The sequence below is a fragment of the Ischnura elegans genome, chromosome 12, assembly GCF_921293095.1.
Source record: "Ischnura elegans chromosome 12, ioIscEleg1.1, whole genome shotgun sequence".
In the NCBI taxonomy this organism is placed as follows: domain Eukaryota; kingdom Metazoa; phylum Arthropoda; class Insecta; order Odonata; family Coenagrionidae; genus Ischnura; species Ischnura elegans.
In genome coordinates, this window is record NC_060257.1 from 60,232,662 (window position 1) to 60,246,722 (window position 14,061).

The 14,061-nt window shown below is 36.6% G+C and overlaps 1 protein-coding gene across 1 annotated transcript in view; it reads right to left on the reverse strand.

Annotated features, from left to right (window-relative positions):
- LOC124168699 (ribosomal protein S6 kinase 2 beta) overlaps nt 1–14,061 on the reverse strand; it is a 422,541-nt gene that overhangs the window by 133,709 nt on the left and 274,771 nt on the right. Inside the window, exon 3 of the mRNA XM_046546965.1 lies at nt 5,705–5,746. Coding sequence (XP_046402921.1) covers nt 5,705–5,746 — 42 coding nt within the window. The remainder of the gene's footprint in view (nt 1–5,704; nt 5,747–14,061) is intronic.

The following is a 14,061-nucleotide window of genomic DNA, read 5'->3' on the forward strand; positions in this document are numbered from 1 at the left end:
AAATAACAGAGCCATTGGAAAAGGGGCCATTTAATTAAAAAAAAACAGGAGAGATAAAAGACACAGGCGAAGGGGGGTGGGGGGGACAGTGGGAGATATATCGTGTAGGTAAGGGTGGTTTTTGGCCCCCTTTACTTTCACCGAGTGAGTGAGGGTGTTGAAAGGAAAACTCGGCAGCGAGGCCAGACGCAGGGAGGGGATGAAAGGGGGTGAAACCACGATAGGGACGCCAGCGCCCGCTCCGAAAACGTCTTGCTCATACGTCACGAGGGGGAGTGAAAAAAAGCTATTCCGAGAGAGGTAGCTTCTATCGAGCCACATTTCGTGCATTCTAGGACGACAGGTCGGGGGAATGGGCGAGTGAAAATCCTTTCAAAAAACACGTCTCTATAAAGCAAGAGTTCTTGGAAGTGGATTGGCTATTTCTATTCAATTTTGGAATTTGGAGACTATTTTAAGCGTCTAATCACATGATGCAATTCAGAGAAAAATGAAACTAATTGCACTAAACAAATTACCTCGTGAAAACTTACACGTGAAATTAGTTACAAGAAACAGAACTCTAAACAGCTTGAGTCTTGGAAATGTATTGGCTATTTCTATCCAATTTTGTAATTTGGAGACTATTCTAAGCGTCTAATCACATGATGCAATTCAGAGAAAAATGAAACTAATTGCACTAAACAAATTATCTCGTGAAAACTTACACGTGAAATTAGTTACAAGGCACAGAACTCTACACAGCTTGAGTCTTGGAAATGTATTGGCTATTTCTATCCAATTTTGTAATTTGGAGACTATTCTAAGCGTCTAATCACATGATGCAATTCAGAGAAAATGAAACTAATTGCACTAAACAAATTATCTCGTTTAAACTGACATGAAAAATTAGTTACAAGAAACATAACTCTCTACTTCTTGGATTGGCTACTTCTTCCCGACTTTGGAACTCTTTGACTATCTTACAAGTCTAAATATATCGCCTAATTCATGAAAATAATAACGAAACGTTCTAGTTACTTGGTTAGGAAGGATCAGAACGTTAAGATAGAACTTCCAAGGCAGCTCACGAATACTTTAAAGTTTTCCTTACCACATCTTACACATTGATATCTTCGTACTTATCACATATAATTTTGTATTTTGGACTATGTATAGTTTTGTGCTGATGTTATCAACCGACCACATGGTAGACTTGTAACTATTTTTTCTTAATAAAAATAAAAAATCGAGCATACACTTAACAATTAAGTCTCTCTTTGTAATTATTTAAAGTCTACATAATTCTAAAAATTAATCTTATCATTGCTTCCAAAAATGTCTAATGTCTATCAATAGACAGTACAGTATATTTCATACAATACTTCATAAACGTGAAAATATACCATTCACGACTCCAGTCATTTCGAGCAAAATAGCAATAGCTTATTGCATTGAAATAATTACCACGTGCAAACTGAAACGAGAAACTACTTCAGAAAAAAAGACTAAATATAGATTGAATTTTGGAAATAGGCTATTTCCATCTAATTTGGGAACTCGGTGACTATGTTAAACGTCTAAAAATGTACATAAAACATAACAAAAATTATAGATTAAACTTAAATAAAAATCTCTTCACTCAATGCTAAGGGAAAACTTAAAAATAATAAAGAGCTAAAAAAATTACCTCAGTGATTAAAGTACAGCTTTTTTTCCTCTTTATCTCAATTTTTAACGTTGATTTGACAACCTTTGGAAGAACGCCCAATTCATAACTACGATATAAATGAGCTACGCCCACTGGATTTCTGATGAAGCGAATTAGTACCAGATGATGCATTAATACTAATAAATCATAAATTTTATGTTTTAAGCGAAATAATTATTCTAACTTAAATATTGATTTAAATGAAATCATTTATTTGAATGAAATTATTATTTTAAATGAAATAATTCCTTTATATTTATAAAATTCGGGTACAAGTGAAAATCAAATGTTGATTTTTTTTTAGAAATCCCAGAATAACGACGTTTAAATAATGATGACGTTACTCAGGTGCGTTTGTAATCACATGATACGTACCCTACGCTTTTGAAGGGAGGAATTTCTTACCATCAACTGAAATAGAGGAAAACACACCATAATTTGCCCATAAAAGGAGGCTTAGAAAATGATTTTGATAACTCTTACGCCTTCTCCTATGTCAGTGGTCTTGTATCCATTCTTTACACTAATGTGGACTGCTTTTTTCTGTGTACTTCATGTATTTTCTGGGGAAGAACCTTGCATCGTAGGGAGTAGACAGTTATTTAATTAACCCTTTCTAACTCATAGCTGCTTCTGGGTGAAATCAAACTTCAAGATTTCTCATTTTAAAAATATGAAAATTTTCTCTCAATCATAATTATTGTGGCAGCGACACATTTCGCCATTAAACTTTACATCACAAAAGAACACGTAATTTGAAACTTTCCTGAATAGAGCATGACATTAATACATTTTTTATGTTACCTAGAAGCAACATTGGGTTATAAAGGCCGATAATTATTCACCTATTAATTCGATTTAATTCACCTCTCTAAACCCTTGTAAGAAATGTAAATGTGAAAATAATCCCTATCGTCCCTCCAAATTATCGAAAAGTGATGTAAAAAAATTGGAGGGGGGTATTCCCCGAAAATGGTGGGTGATGGGGAAAAACGCATGTCATATTTGGACTGAGAAGGTCATTTTACATTGGAATCAGCAGGAATGGTATCGGAGCTCGAGAAACAATATTTTTTGCCGTCCAGTGTAGCTTGTTCACAAGCTACCCGATTTTATTTGTTAACATTCAGCATTCCCAATTTTTCTGCAACTGGCTGTGTTTACATATTTGCATGTTATTGCCCTATTTCCATGGTATGTTGTAGTGTGACCCCGTGTTATGACATTAAATGCTGTGAAAACGCAGGGAAATATACTCTTGATAATTGAGTTCGTGCTGATGCGTAAGGAATTCGTGTGGGCGGTAGAGGAATCTCTACGTAGGCGTGGGAGAGGACGAGAAATGAGGTCTTTGGTTGGCATGGGTGGAAATCGAAAATAATATCAACAATGGTGAAATTTTGCTGTGAAGAACGATTGGTTTAGAAGGCTCTCTTTGATCAATAGACATGCTCTCACTACACCAAGTTCCAAGACATCTTTGAAAAGAATACTGCTTAATTATTTTTGATTTGACGCTGTACTGATTTCAGTACATGTAGTGATATTATATTTTCAGAAATTACGATAGCAAATTCTAAAATTGGATAAATATACCTGGCCTAATTCCAAGTCTGAAGTGGTATAAAGTTGTGTCACCTTGCAGTTTACACACGGAAATTTGTCAAGAGCTATAGATGAAATTTTGCTCTGAACGGGCAGAGTCGTCCACTATATATTTTCACGTGTGTGCTGTATTGTACGAAGTAAACGAGGCAGTATTTTGGTTGCTATGATAAGTGTTAATACTGCGAGTTTGGTCGTGAATAATTTTGTTTCATAGTATGCTCTAATTTTTTGCATACTTAAAGCTAAACTTGTCGAAATCTATACAGTAATACTGAAGATACAGGTACTCTCTAAATGTACAGCTAAACTTGTCTTTACTTTATACTAATACTGAAGAAAATATCGCTACTTAGAATAGAAAATACTGCCTTCAAATTACCAAGTTGAATTACTCTCTGATTGCGTGAAGTATCAAACTTATATTTAGCGGAGCATTCTACGAAGGTTCTCAATTTTAATTTACTTTTTTATTATTCTTTGGGATGTATATGCTCCGTTGCTCAGATGAGTTTCATCTTCGCAGAATTTCATCCCTCAAGGTCCCCAGAGGCAAAACAGTTCCCCTAGCAAACCACCCGACTTCCTCGGGTCAAATACGCGATTCAAGTGTTTCTTCAGAAAATTGCGCAAACGCTAACAAATTATAACAGGAACGTCAGGTACTTCTAACACGCTACCTTAAAAACCGCCATACTCTCCACCAATCACAATGCAGCGCCTGAAACAGCAAAACCTTTGGAATAACGCACAAATCGTTACTACTTTCAGTTGGAAGTATTAGTTACAGCAGTTATTTGTAAACCGTCCGTTTATAATTACTGTTGTTATCGCCATCCTAAAAGGAAGGAAAATGATGTTATGATCAAAAGACGCTGTGCGTTCAATCTTTATGTTGCGCATTTCAAATACTTCCTAGAAGTGCCCATTGGATAACTGATTTTACTCATTCACACTAGATACTTCATGTATGTCGTATCTATATTTTGAGTGAAATAATTTTACACAAAAACGTCATTGAAATCGAAGTTATTACTTTGAATTAGGCAATTATTGTTACAAATGAAATATTTGCTTTGAATTGATATTATTCGGGTACCTACACATAAAAATCCAACTTCTAAATTTATTTTTTGAGAAACCTAAAAATTATGAAATTAAGACAATAATTACGTCCCAGGCAGTAGCGTAGCCAGAATTTTGAAAGTGGCGGGGTTTTTTTCCTGAGATTCCTGGGTGTATGGAAAACACGCCAGGACATAGGGGGGTCCCGGGATTTTGATGCTGAAAACGTGATTCCAGCCTTTATATCAACTCACCAACCTGTCTGTTTGTTTGTCTGGTACAAATCTTGTAACTCAAATTTGACTCACTTCCTGTGAAGCAAAAACGCTGAAATTTTGCACACTTCTTCATTTCCGATGACAATACATGAAAATATAACTTTTTCTCTCCAACTTAACCACCCCCCAGTCAACCTATAGCCCCCCAAAACATGTTTTTGATCTAAGAAGTTCCAAATGGTCGATTTTCCTGTTTTGCGACCACAGTAAAAGTTATCCAGTTTAGGCATATCCACATAGTAGGCATTTAAAAGCATAGGGGTGGCATTTTGAAACATAGGGGGCTTACCATTCACTGAAAATTTAATAAATATAGTGACTTTTTTAATACGTCACTTTTGGTTTTTCGGGGTCACTGAGTTTTTTTGCTTTGTGTCATATATAAACGTTGCTCATCCCCTGTAATCTAAATATAAAGGCTGGTTTTTAAAAAAATTTTTTTTATAAGAGCTTATTTTTAGGGCTCCAAAACAGTACTTGTTATGCGAGTATTTATTTATATTTTTCATTGAGGCCATCATACTCCTTTTTTGACGCATCTTTTTAAGGCTAGTGGAAAACCCGGAAACCTACGTGGTCCCAGGCACGCATACGACGCGGCAATGTCCTTCGCACAGGTCAGAAATTCCTTAACCGACCGGAAGCAAACCAGGGGAATACGTAAAAGGAAAAAAGATAGTGCGGACTTATCGAAGGAATGAAAAGAGGAAGGAATATAGAGAGGGGGAAGAGGAATCCAGACTTGTGAACTGCATTAGGTAGTTTTTCCTCCCCATCCTCGGAACAAGAGGGACTCAACTCCGGGAACGCCTCCTTTACTGAAAACATTACGGGCGCAGAGGATGAGTCGAAGGGCTAGCAAAAGCGGCTCGATCATTAACCCCGACAACAAGACCTCGCTAAAAAAAAAGGGGTTTGTGTGACTGCGGGGGAGGCTGAAAAAGGGTCGCAGGGGTACGGTATGAGGATGAGGAGGGGGTTGACGCCCTTAGGAGAGGAGAAGGAGGAGTAATCCTTCCCAATCTGAGGGGGAAAGGGATTATGGAAGAGTTTGCAGGCGCCTTACCTCATTGGGGTCATCCACGACCATCTCCTCCGTGCTCAGAGTCTGAAAAGAGAGAGACGAGAACAAAATTAAGTAGTCTGGCTGGCACGACACATGCTGGGGGGAAAAACATCGCAAACACTTTTAAAAGGGGGTGTTTACTACACTGGATACATTACAAGATGAACGGTAACGCTTGTTCTTTCCAGGAAACTTGCAGTACAGAACGATCACGTGAAAATCGTACGCCAACACACAACGTGGTATTTAAACTATGGTCATATTTTAGGGAGCGTTTACTATTTTGAATAATTGACTAAACTATTACGAGATGTAGAGTAAAACTTGAGCATAAGATACTAGATTCGTTTCAACAAACTTTCAGCACAGAGCTATCTCGTGAATCCAGTATGGCAGCACAGAACATGATACTTAAACCACGGTCATATTTTAGGGTATTGCGTAAACACATTTATGACTCAAACACCCTTTTTATTAGCAAAAATAAGCATTTTCCCGACCCCACACCCCCTTTTCTTAATTCAGATTTTTTTTAATACCAACCCCATACATAGAAAACTAAATATTTTATACCTACTAGAATAGTGAAGATAGCATAACGCATTCGTACACATCTAGAGAAAGTAATTTAGTCAAAACACTTTCTAATTCAAATTTAACACAAGACACAGAATTTGAAAAAAAAAAAAACGGGAGCGGAACACCAACCTGAGCAATCTGGCTGACTAACTACCCATGCTGGAAAAAATAACATCGTAAAAACTTTGTAAAGAAGACATCAAATATATAGATAACGCTAGGTTAAGATAAATATATAATTCCAATGTTAACACTTAAAAATATAACCGTCTTCGAAAATGCTCCAATTATTTTACAAACTCCGTGAACAGAAAGAGTTCCACGTCAAAAAAGCATTTTGAGTGCTTAAGTTATCATTGTTGATGTCATTTTGATGCAGTATCCAAAGGGCAGAGCGAGATAACAACGCTTGCACTTTCGTTAACGGCATTAAAATTACTACAACTTACAGGGAAATTAAAGAAAATTTACAACACACAAATACCAGGATAAAAACACCAGAAACATTTGATAAAAAAACTTCTACAACAAGGAGTAGGTACACTATATAAAGATGAAAACTAAAACTATTATTGATAACACAGGTTTCTCAAACTGAAAATAAAATTTTTCTATTCGCAGATTTTTAGTTGAATTTGGTTCCCTTTAATAAACACTTTACCACCCAACCCCATATTATTACGTCTACAAGCAACCCTAACAGACATCCTTTCAGCGGCTAACCGGGCAGGCAGGAAAATTTGGATGAATCATGAATTCAACGAAAGGATAACTAACTACGCCGTTCGGGGGAAATAAAAAAAAACTAAGTCAAGACATTCAAATTTTTTCCCATTCTTTCTCCTTACTTAATGAAGGAAAATGGAACGAACACGGAAATTCATCAAGTAATGAGGGTCTTTAAGATTATCATTTCCAGCTCGATGGAACCAATCATTAGAATTCAGCTCTCGACTGAATGAAATCATTCAGCTGCGATAGGAGCTAGACCGACGAGAAAAAAGGGAATGTTTACACAGATAGCAATCAGATATAATTGCAAGGAGAGCGCCTTGTGAGAATGTATTCCGAGCGCCAATAAGGCTCGACCCGTATTCTAAAGCTTACAGAATCTTCTACGTCTTTTGCAAATAACTCAATGACTTTAAATGACTTGCTTTAAGAAGGTGGTTTCCCCACAGAGTTAATCAAAAGAAACGTTCATGTCTCTGCTACTAAATGAGTTTTCCCGACTTCCATCCACGCTAAAAAATCAAAATTAGAATAACGAAATTTAATTTAGAAAAAAAAAAGAAACAAAATAAAAAAGATTAAAAATAACACGCTTAATTAAAAAACTATATGAAATGATAGTTTTATCGGCCACGTGCAGAGACACTATGGTTAATGATACGTGAAAATCGCATAGACTTTAAATGCGCTATTGATGCGATACACGTGAATAAATGCGACGTAGGCACGACGACTGGACTTAAATGATATTTAACCCGAAAATTTGCCTTTTCAATGGCAAAATTGGTAAGTTTTGTCCCGATCGATGCCGAATTAGCACTCGACAACAATTATCCCTGAAGAGCTACAACCTTGAAGAGACATAGTAGCGAGCTTCATCTTCACCAGGGGTCTTCAACTTTTTTTAATGCAAGGGCCAAAAATCGATTTCACACCCTCAGGCGGGCCACAACGCACCACGTCACTCTACCACCGCATCAATAAAATAAAATAAACATATAATTTCAAAGTGCAATAATCTTTATTCGTTAAAATGTTCAATCAATGATTGTGATTTTTGGCATTATTTATTTTGGACGAGTGTGATGATATATATTTTATACAGTAAGGCGCGATACAACATTTTCTTTAGCCACCAGGGGCCGCAAGAATGCTAATATTGTTTAATGTTAAGCGAATTAGGCTGAGAGCCGCTGGAGACTCAGAGGCTGCGCGCTAGGCTTAGACTGCTTGAACAATTGAGAATGGATATCTTTAAGAGCGACAAGAAGAACATAATATTAGAGCCCCACTATATTTCCAGGTCTGACAGAAGAAATAATCGAAGAGAGACATTTTGCCGAACGGATAGATATGGGAATTCGTTTTTCCCCCCAACCATAAAGGATTTCAATAAATGCTAGTCGTAAATTCATTAGAGCATTTCCTTTTTATTGTAAAACGGCTGGTGTCCTAGCACACCCTGCCACACGCCTTTTCGGCGGCTTGCGGGGTAGTACGTAGATAGATGTAGATGAAGAAATTAGCAGGAGAGCTGCATGCGGCCCGGGGACTGCGGGTCGAAGACCCTTGAACTACATGTTCAAAGACACGAGGGTTGTTTCAAAAATAAGGTTCCTACCTTTTTTCAGACACGAGGAAATTTTTATTCGAAATAACGATTAAACTGCTGGAAACGTTGATCTTTCAGCTATTTTCACCTTGTATAAATTGCGCCCAAAATCCCCAATTATAGCTTATTTCTCCGTGATATTCGGATCGCCCTGCAGTCAGCAACTTTAGTGACGACCTCTGCAAATCCATTTGAATGCGCGGCGGGTGACGACACATCTAGGGTCACACTGAAGAATCCTTTACAGTAATATTAGTGCGTCCCCTTAAGAGCATTGGAGCGTGACCTGAAACGTTAAGAGGATCCCCCATATTACCACTAGCGTGCGTCAGCAGCCGGACGTCACTGACGCCCCAGCCCGGATAATATGCACGATAATCCCCGAAAGGAGGCTAATTGCGGGGGTGAACTTCTCCCATCCATCATAGTAGGAGGCAAGCCCATTGCTGCCGTTCACCACGCACGCGAGGGGAACTAAGTTCACATTCAACACGGGATACAGGAGCCAGGTCTAGCAATTTGATGCATTACTATTGAGATAATTTCACGGGTTTGTGTGATGGTCTATTGTTGATTGCTAAAAATCCCTTAACGTAAAGGCCTTAAATGTGCTGTATTCAGCTAGGTGAAGATGAATAAAAAAGTATATTAAAATACTGTAGGTGGATATATAGCTTTTATTAAACATATTTGAGGTTATTTTCACTTAATTGATGCTACATTTCAATCAAACCGAGGTTTCATGATCTGTAAATCTGTTATGACGCAGAAGATGATGATTATTATTATTATTATTATGATACCCATAAAGGTAACTTCGAAAATTAATTAACGATGACCACTACGCATAATACTCTAATTTTGAGTTAACATCTCCTCATATGGATATTTGGGAAGAATATATGACGTATGTCATTCGCAACTTACATTGCTTGAATGGATACACGATATGATAAAATCTTCTCGAGTTAGGCACTGGTTAAGAATGTTTATGGGCAACGCTTCGATGAGAACCTTCCTCATCATTATCAGGTCTAAGGCTGACTGATCTTATGCCTACGATCTTCTGTAATAGAGGATATGATTGTTTTAATGTAGGCACACCAGATACATGTACTTCCTCAAAGCTAAATACAATGTGGGAATGCTCTCACAAATTCAACAATTCTCCAACGGATTTGCAACTTCTCTGACGCTATGTAAATACTTATCAAAACAAAAATATATTCGTCAATCAATCAAAACACTCGTTAACGCTGATTACATTTTTATCAAAACAAAAATATATTCTTACTGGATACTAACTTAATTATCGTTAACAAGCGTGTTGATAAGTATGCAATTAGCGAACGCACGAGGATTTAATTATAATAAGCAACATTTTATTTAGTTCTTCAAGAGACCTAAGAATGTCCACAATTCTAGGCAAATACGAATTTTAATTATAGAATTATATCTTTAAACCGACGATAACATTGGCAAAAATAACCCTCAAGTGATTAAAAATGTTTTAAATGTTAACGGAAATCATTACAGATACAGGATTAAATTGATATACAGATTGGTAATAAAATGAGTTTAACATAAAGCCATCGCTAAATCTCGTTAATGAAGGTACTAAATGTATGCACTACAAGAAAAACCAAGAAAACGAAAATTCAGTGAGGGAATATTTATTTTTTATCAAAGTACATCAAGCATGATTTCTCAGAGAGATAAATACAAAGCGGAGGTGCACTTAAAAAATTCAAAATTTTCTTAAACGCGTTTCCAACTTCCGCGATGCTAAAAACATACTTGCCCAAAACAAATATTACCAAAACACATGATAGCCTTTAACTTTTGCCAAGTTCAAAGAAAACTACTAACCGGACCGCAAAAGTTCCTGAAAAGCACGTCGCGTGGATGCAGCGACCTAACTTTCCTGGCAGTTTCCGGGGTTATTTAATTTTTTTCCATCAACTCCACGACTCGACGACCTGTTGTGAATATATTAAGCGCTGATTTTATTTTTCGCTCGTTCACCACAACGGGGAGAATTAACGTCTATATCACTCACGCACCGAGAACTAGCGCACGCAAGGAAAATTAAACAGCATTTTCGTAGCGACATCATTTGCATCATAGACTTGAACAGTTTATACGCGACAAAACATTGACAAGGTGAGGTTTTCAACAAACCAAGAACGAAATACTTCGATAACCCAATTTTTAATGAGCCGATATACTACAAATATATTATGACAACTTTTTGTACTTCGATGCAAGTTCAAAAATTATATTGCAAATAGAAAATGTGTACGCGGGAATTTTTAATTCACACGAATAGCGAAATTCTTCCTTTGCCCAGTTTTAGCGTGGCATTATGGTAAACATATATAATGAAAACTTTTTCTATTTCAATGCAAGTTAAAAATGATTCGAATTAAAAAAAGTACCAGCGGAAATATTCAATATAAGACGTTATTAAATAACAATATATTTACGAGATAGTACTTATTTAATTCATTTGTTTATTGAACACCAAAAAATAGGTACTATTACGTTAAACCAGAAGAGAACATACAAATAGATTCTTGAACATAAAATGCAGTTTACGACAACGCAATACAGGAGCGAAACTTCGCGACTCTACGTTGCGACTTGGCAAACTAAATATACATTTTTAAATACACTATCCACGCGAAAACTCGAATCGCACGGTTATTCCGAGGATTTTCTCAGCCTCAGTTTCATCCAAAATTTCCTCGAGTAATACTTGATAGGGAATTAAAGGCGGTAAAATCATTCGTAATGCGGATATGTCAACATCCATCCACAAGATTCTAAAGAAACACCAGAAGCGCAGAATCTACAACAGGGTTCCCACTCTAACTTAATTATAAAATTCACGGTTTTCTCCAGGTTTTCACGGTCAAAATTGCGTCAAATTCACGGTATGTTGATGAGCCATTTAGGAAGAAATATTGATCACATAGCAATCACCGGCCGCACGTTACCTAAAAATATATAGGAAACGCCGAGAATGCAAACGCAGCAATGAAAGAGCTCTTATGACGTCGCCTATCGTAAACAAAATTTAGGGCCGGCTAAAGGTTGTGAGCGGGAAAATGGAGGGTGACAGGGAAGTGAAGAGGTGTCTGATTTCTCGCCAGGGTTAATGATCACTTTGGCTAACGGTGTTCCTATCACAGCCTTAAGGTCTGTGTGTCGTCATGGCACACGGACCAATAATTGCACTTCAAATACACGTGTGCAAATAAATGCGTGGACAGTGTCTGCGAGTGACTGATCTTAAAATATGATCGACAAATCGATTTTTCTTTTGATCCGCCAATCGTAGATCTACAATCAAGTCTGATTTAAGGTTTTATAGCGAATTTCACGGCTATTTCCAGGTTTTTTCACGGTTGACGAAAATCACGGCTTATTCACGGTTGAAAGGGAACCCTGTACAAGCATTAAATGCACAACCTTAACCAAATTAAGACGATACATTACTAAAGCAAGTTTACTATTAATAGGGCGGTTTCCTATTATTTTTTTATTGCCTAAATCGAAAGATTATTACTCCTTGAGTACGTATTTCACGCTTTTAGATTTCATAATGACGATATCTATTTTTCGCGATTAAATGAAAAGTGAAAAATTTCCAAGCGCTCGAAAACGCGACGGCCAAGTACGAATGCCGGGAAAACTCCGCGTGACGACGTTCTGGTTCCCGCTGTCGCCGTGTGAGGTGACCTTGGAGCGCTGACACGATGCAGGCTGCTACCAGGTAGCTCAGTACCATGTTAGCTGGTAGCGCTTGGCTTAAATAAGGATTATTAATACCTTATCAAACGAAGAAAACTTTCCGACCTTAGCCAGTTTTAATAGGTGATTATTGAGGCATGTTTCCCTGAGCTCTGCGCCTCATGTATGCATTGGTAACCTCAGACGATGTATAACTCCTATCTTCTCCTACAGAAACTAGGTCCCTTTGACGTCACGTGGAGTGGCATCGCATGGGCGCCAATCTGGCCCTTTTCAAATGAGGATAAAAATGGACCATTGCCATTCGTCTAAACAGGTATTTATAAAACGAAATAATTTGTATATTTTGAATACACTAATGGTGGGTAACGAATCGCAATCAATGCCTTTCGTTTTCTTTGATGAAGGAAACTACCCTATTACTAGTGATATACTATTACAATTTTTAGATATATCCATAAGATTATGCAGGCCAATTAGTCATTAAGCTTATGATTAGGCCGCCTTCATATGAAAAATAAGTGGAAATTTTTCAAAGTAACCAATAATTGGACACAAAAAGGTATACGACATAAATTAAAAGCGTAAAAAATTTATCACTACAATGGTTTGAAAACACGCCTTAAGGCATGGTTATTAAAACTAATATCACTAAAAGTAAAATATATTGGCCGTCGATACAGTAATTAGAAGGAGAAGGAAAAAATTACACACCAAATGCCTGTAATATTTTAACGCGAGATTCTCCAACCATGATATTTTTCATGAATTATATGTAGCTAAGGCTTTTTTAAATCCTTTTTGTAATGGATGTTTATTAGCCAATGTTTCAGAAATTAATCACTCGTTGTTTGATTTTAAGGAAATATTAGTTAATAATAAATAAATATTAATAAACAAGTGTGCTTGCTATCCACACACGCACTTATCAGTCGATTTGTCAATAAATAATCGACCAGGATGAGCAAATAAAAAAAATTTCTGTTTATTTACACTGACATGTTAGATGTGTCTCAATTTGTAAAATACCATTCTGGGATATGTGTGGGAAATCTTTGACTTTTCTTCTCGAATATTTTTACGAATATTTCTTAGCCTCTCTTTTTCTATGAAAACGCTTCTTCCGCGACGGTAGATTTGAAGCACGCTGAGTATGATAAATCGGTACCCGAGAGGGATTGCAAAGATTCTTGGCCCAACAGTAGATCGTCTTGAGGTTTTGAGCCAAAAAAAATATTTTATCATTCGATTTTCTTTTTCCCATTGACTTGACCTCTTTTAATTAATGATTAAATAATTCCTGGAGTATAAGTCATATAATGCAAAAATTTGTTTGCCGACGTTTCGGTTTATTTTAAAACCTTCATCAGGGCTATATTTGTAACCTTTATTTATGTATCAATATTAAACATTATTGTAATTTATTGTACTCTCATTTTTTCATTCATAGCCCTGATGAAGGTTTCAAAACAAACAGAAACGTTGTCAAAAAACTTTTTGCATTATACGACCTATACTCCAGAAATTATTTAATCACAAACTATTTTAGCCAATATTCACAGTTGTCTAGAAGCTATGCTCGAAAAATTAATTTTAGATTTTTTAAAACTTTGTTTTAAAACAAATGAGAAAGTTGAATGTGAGTGATTGTAAAATTATTAGCATTAATTGAATGAAA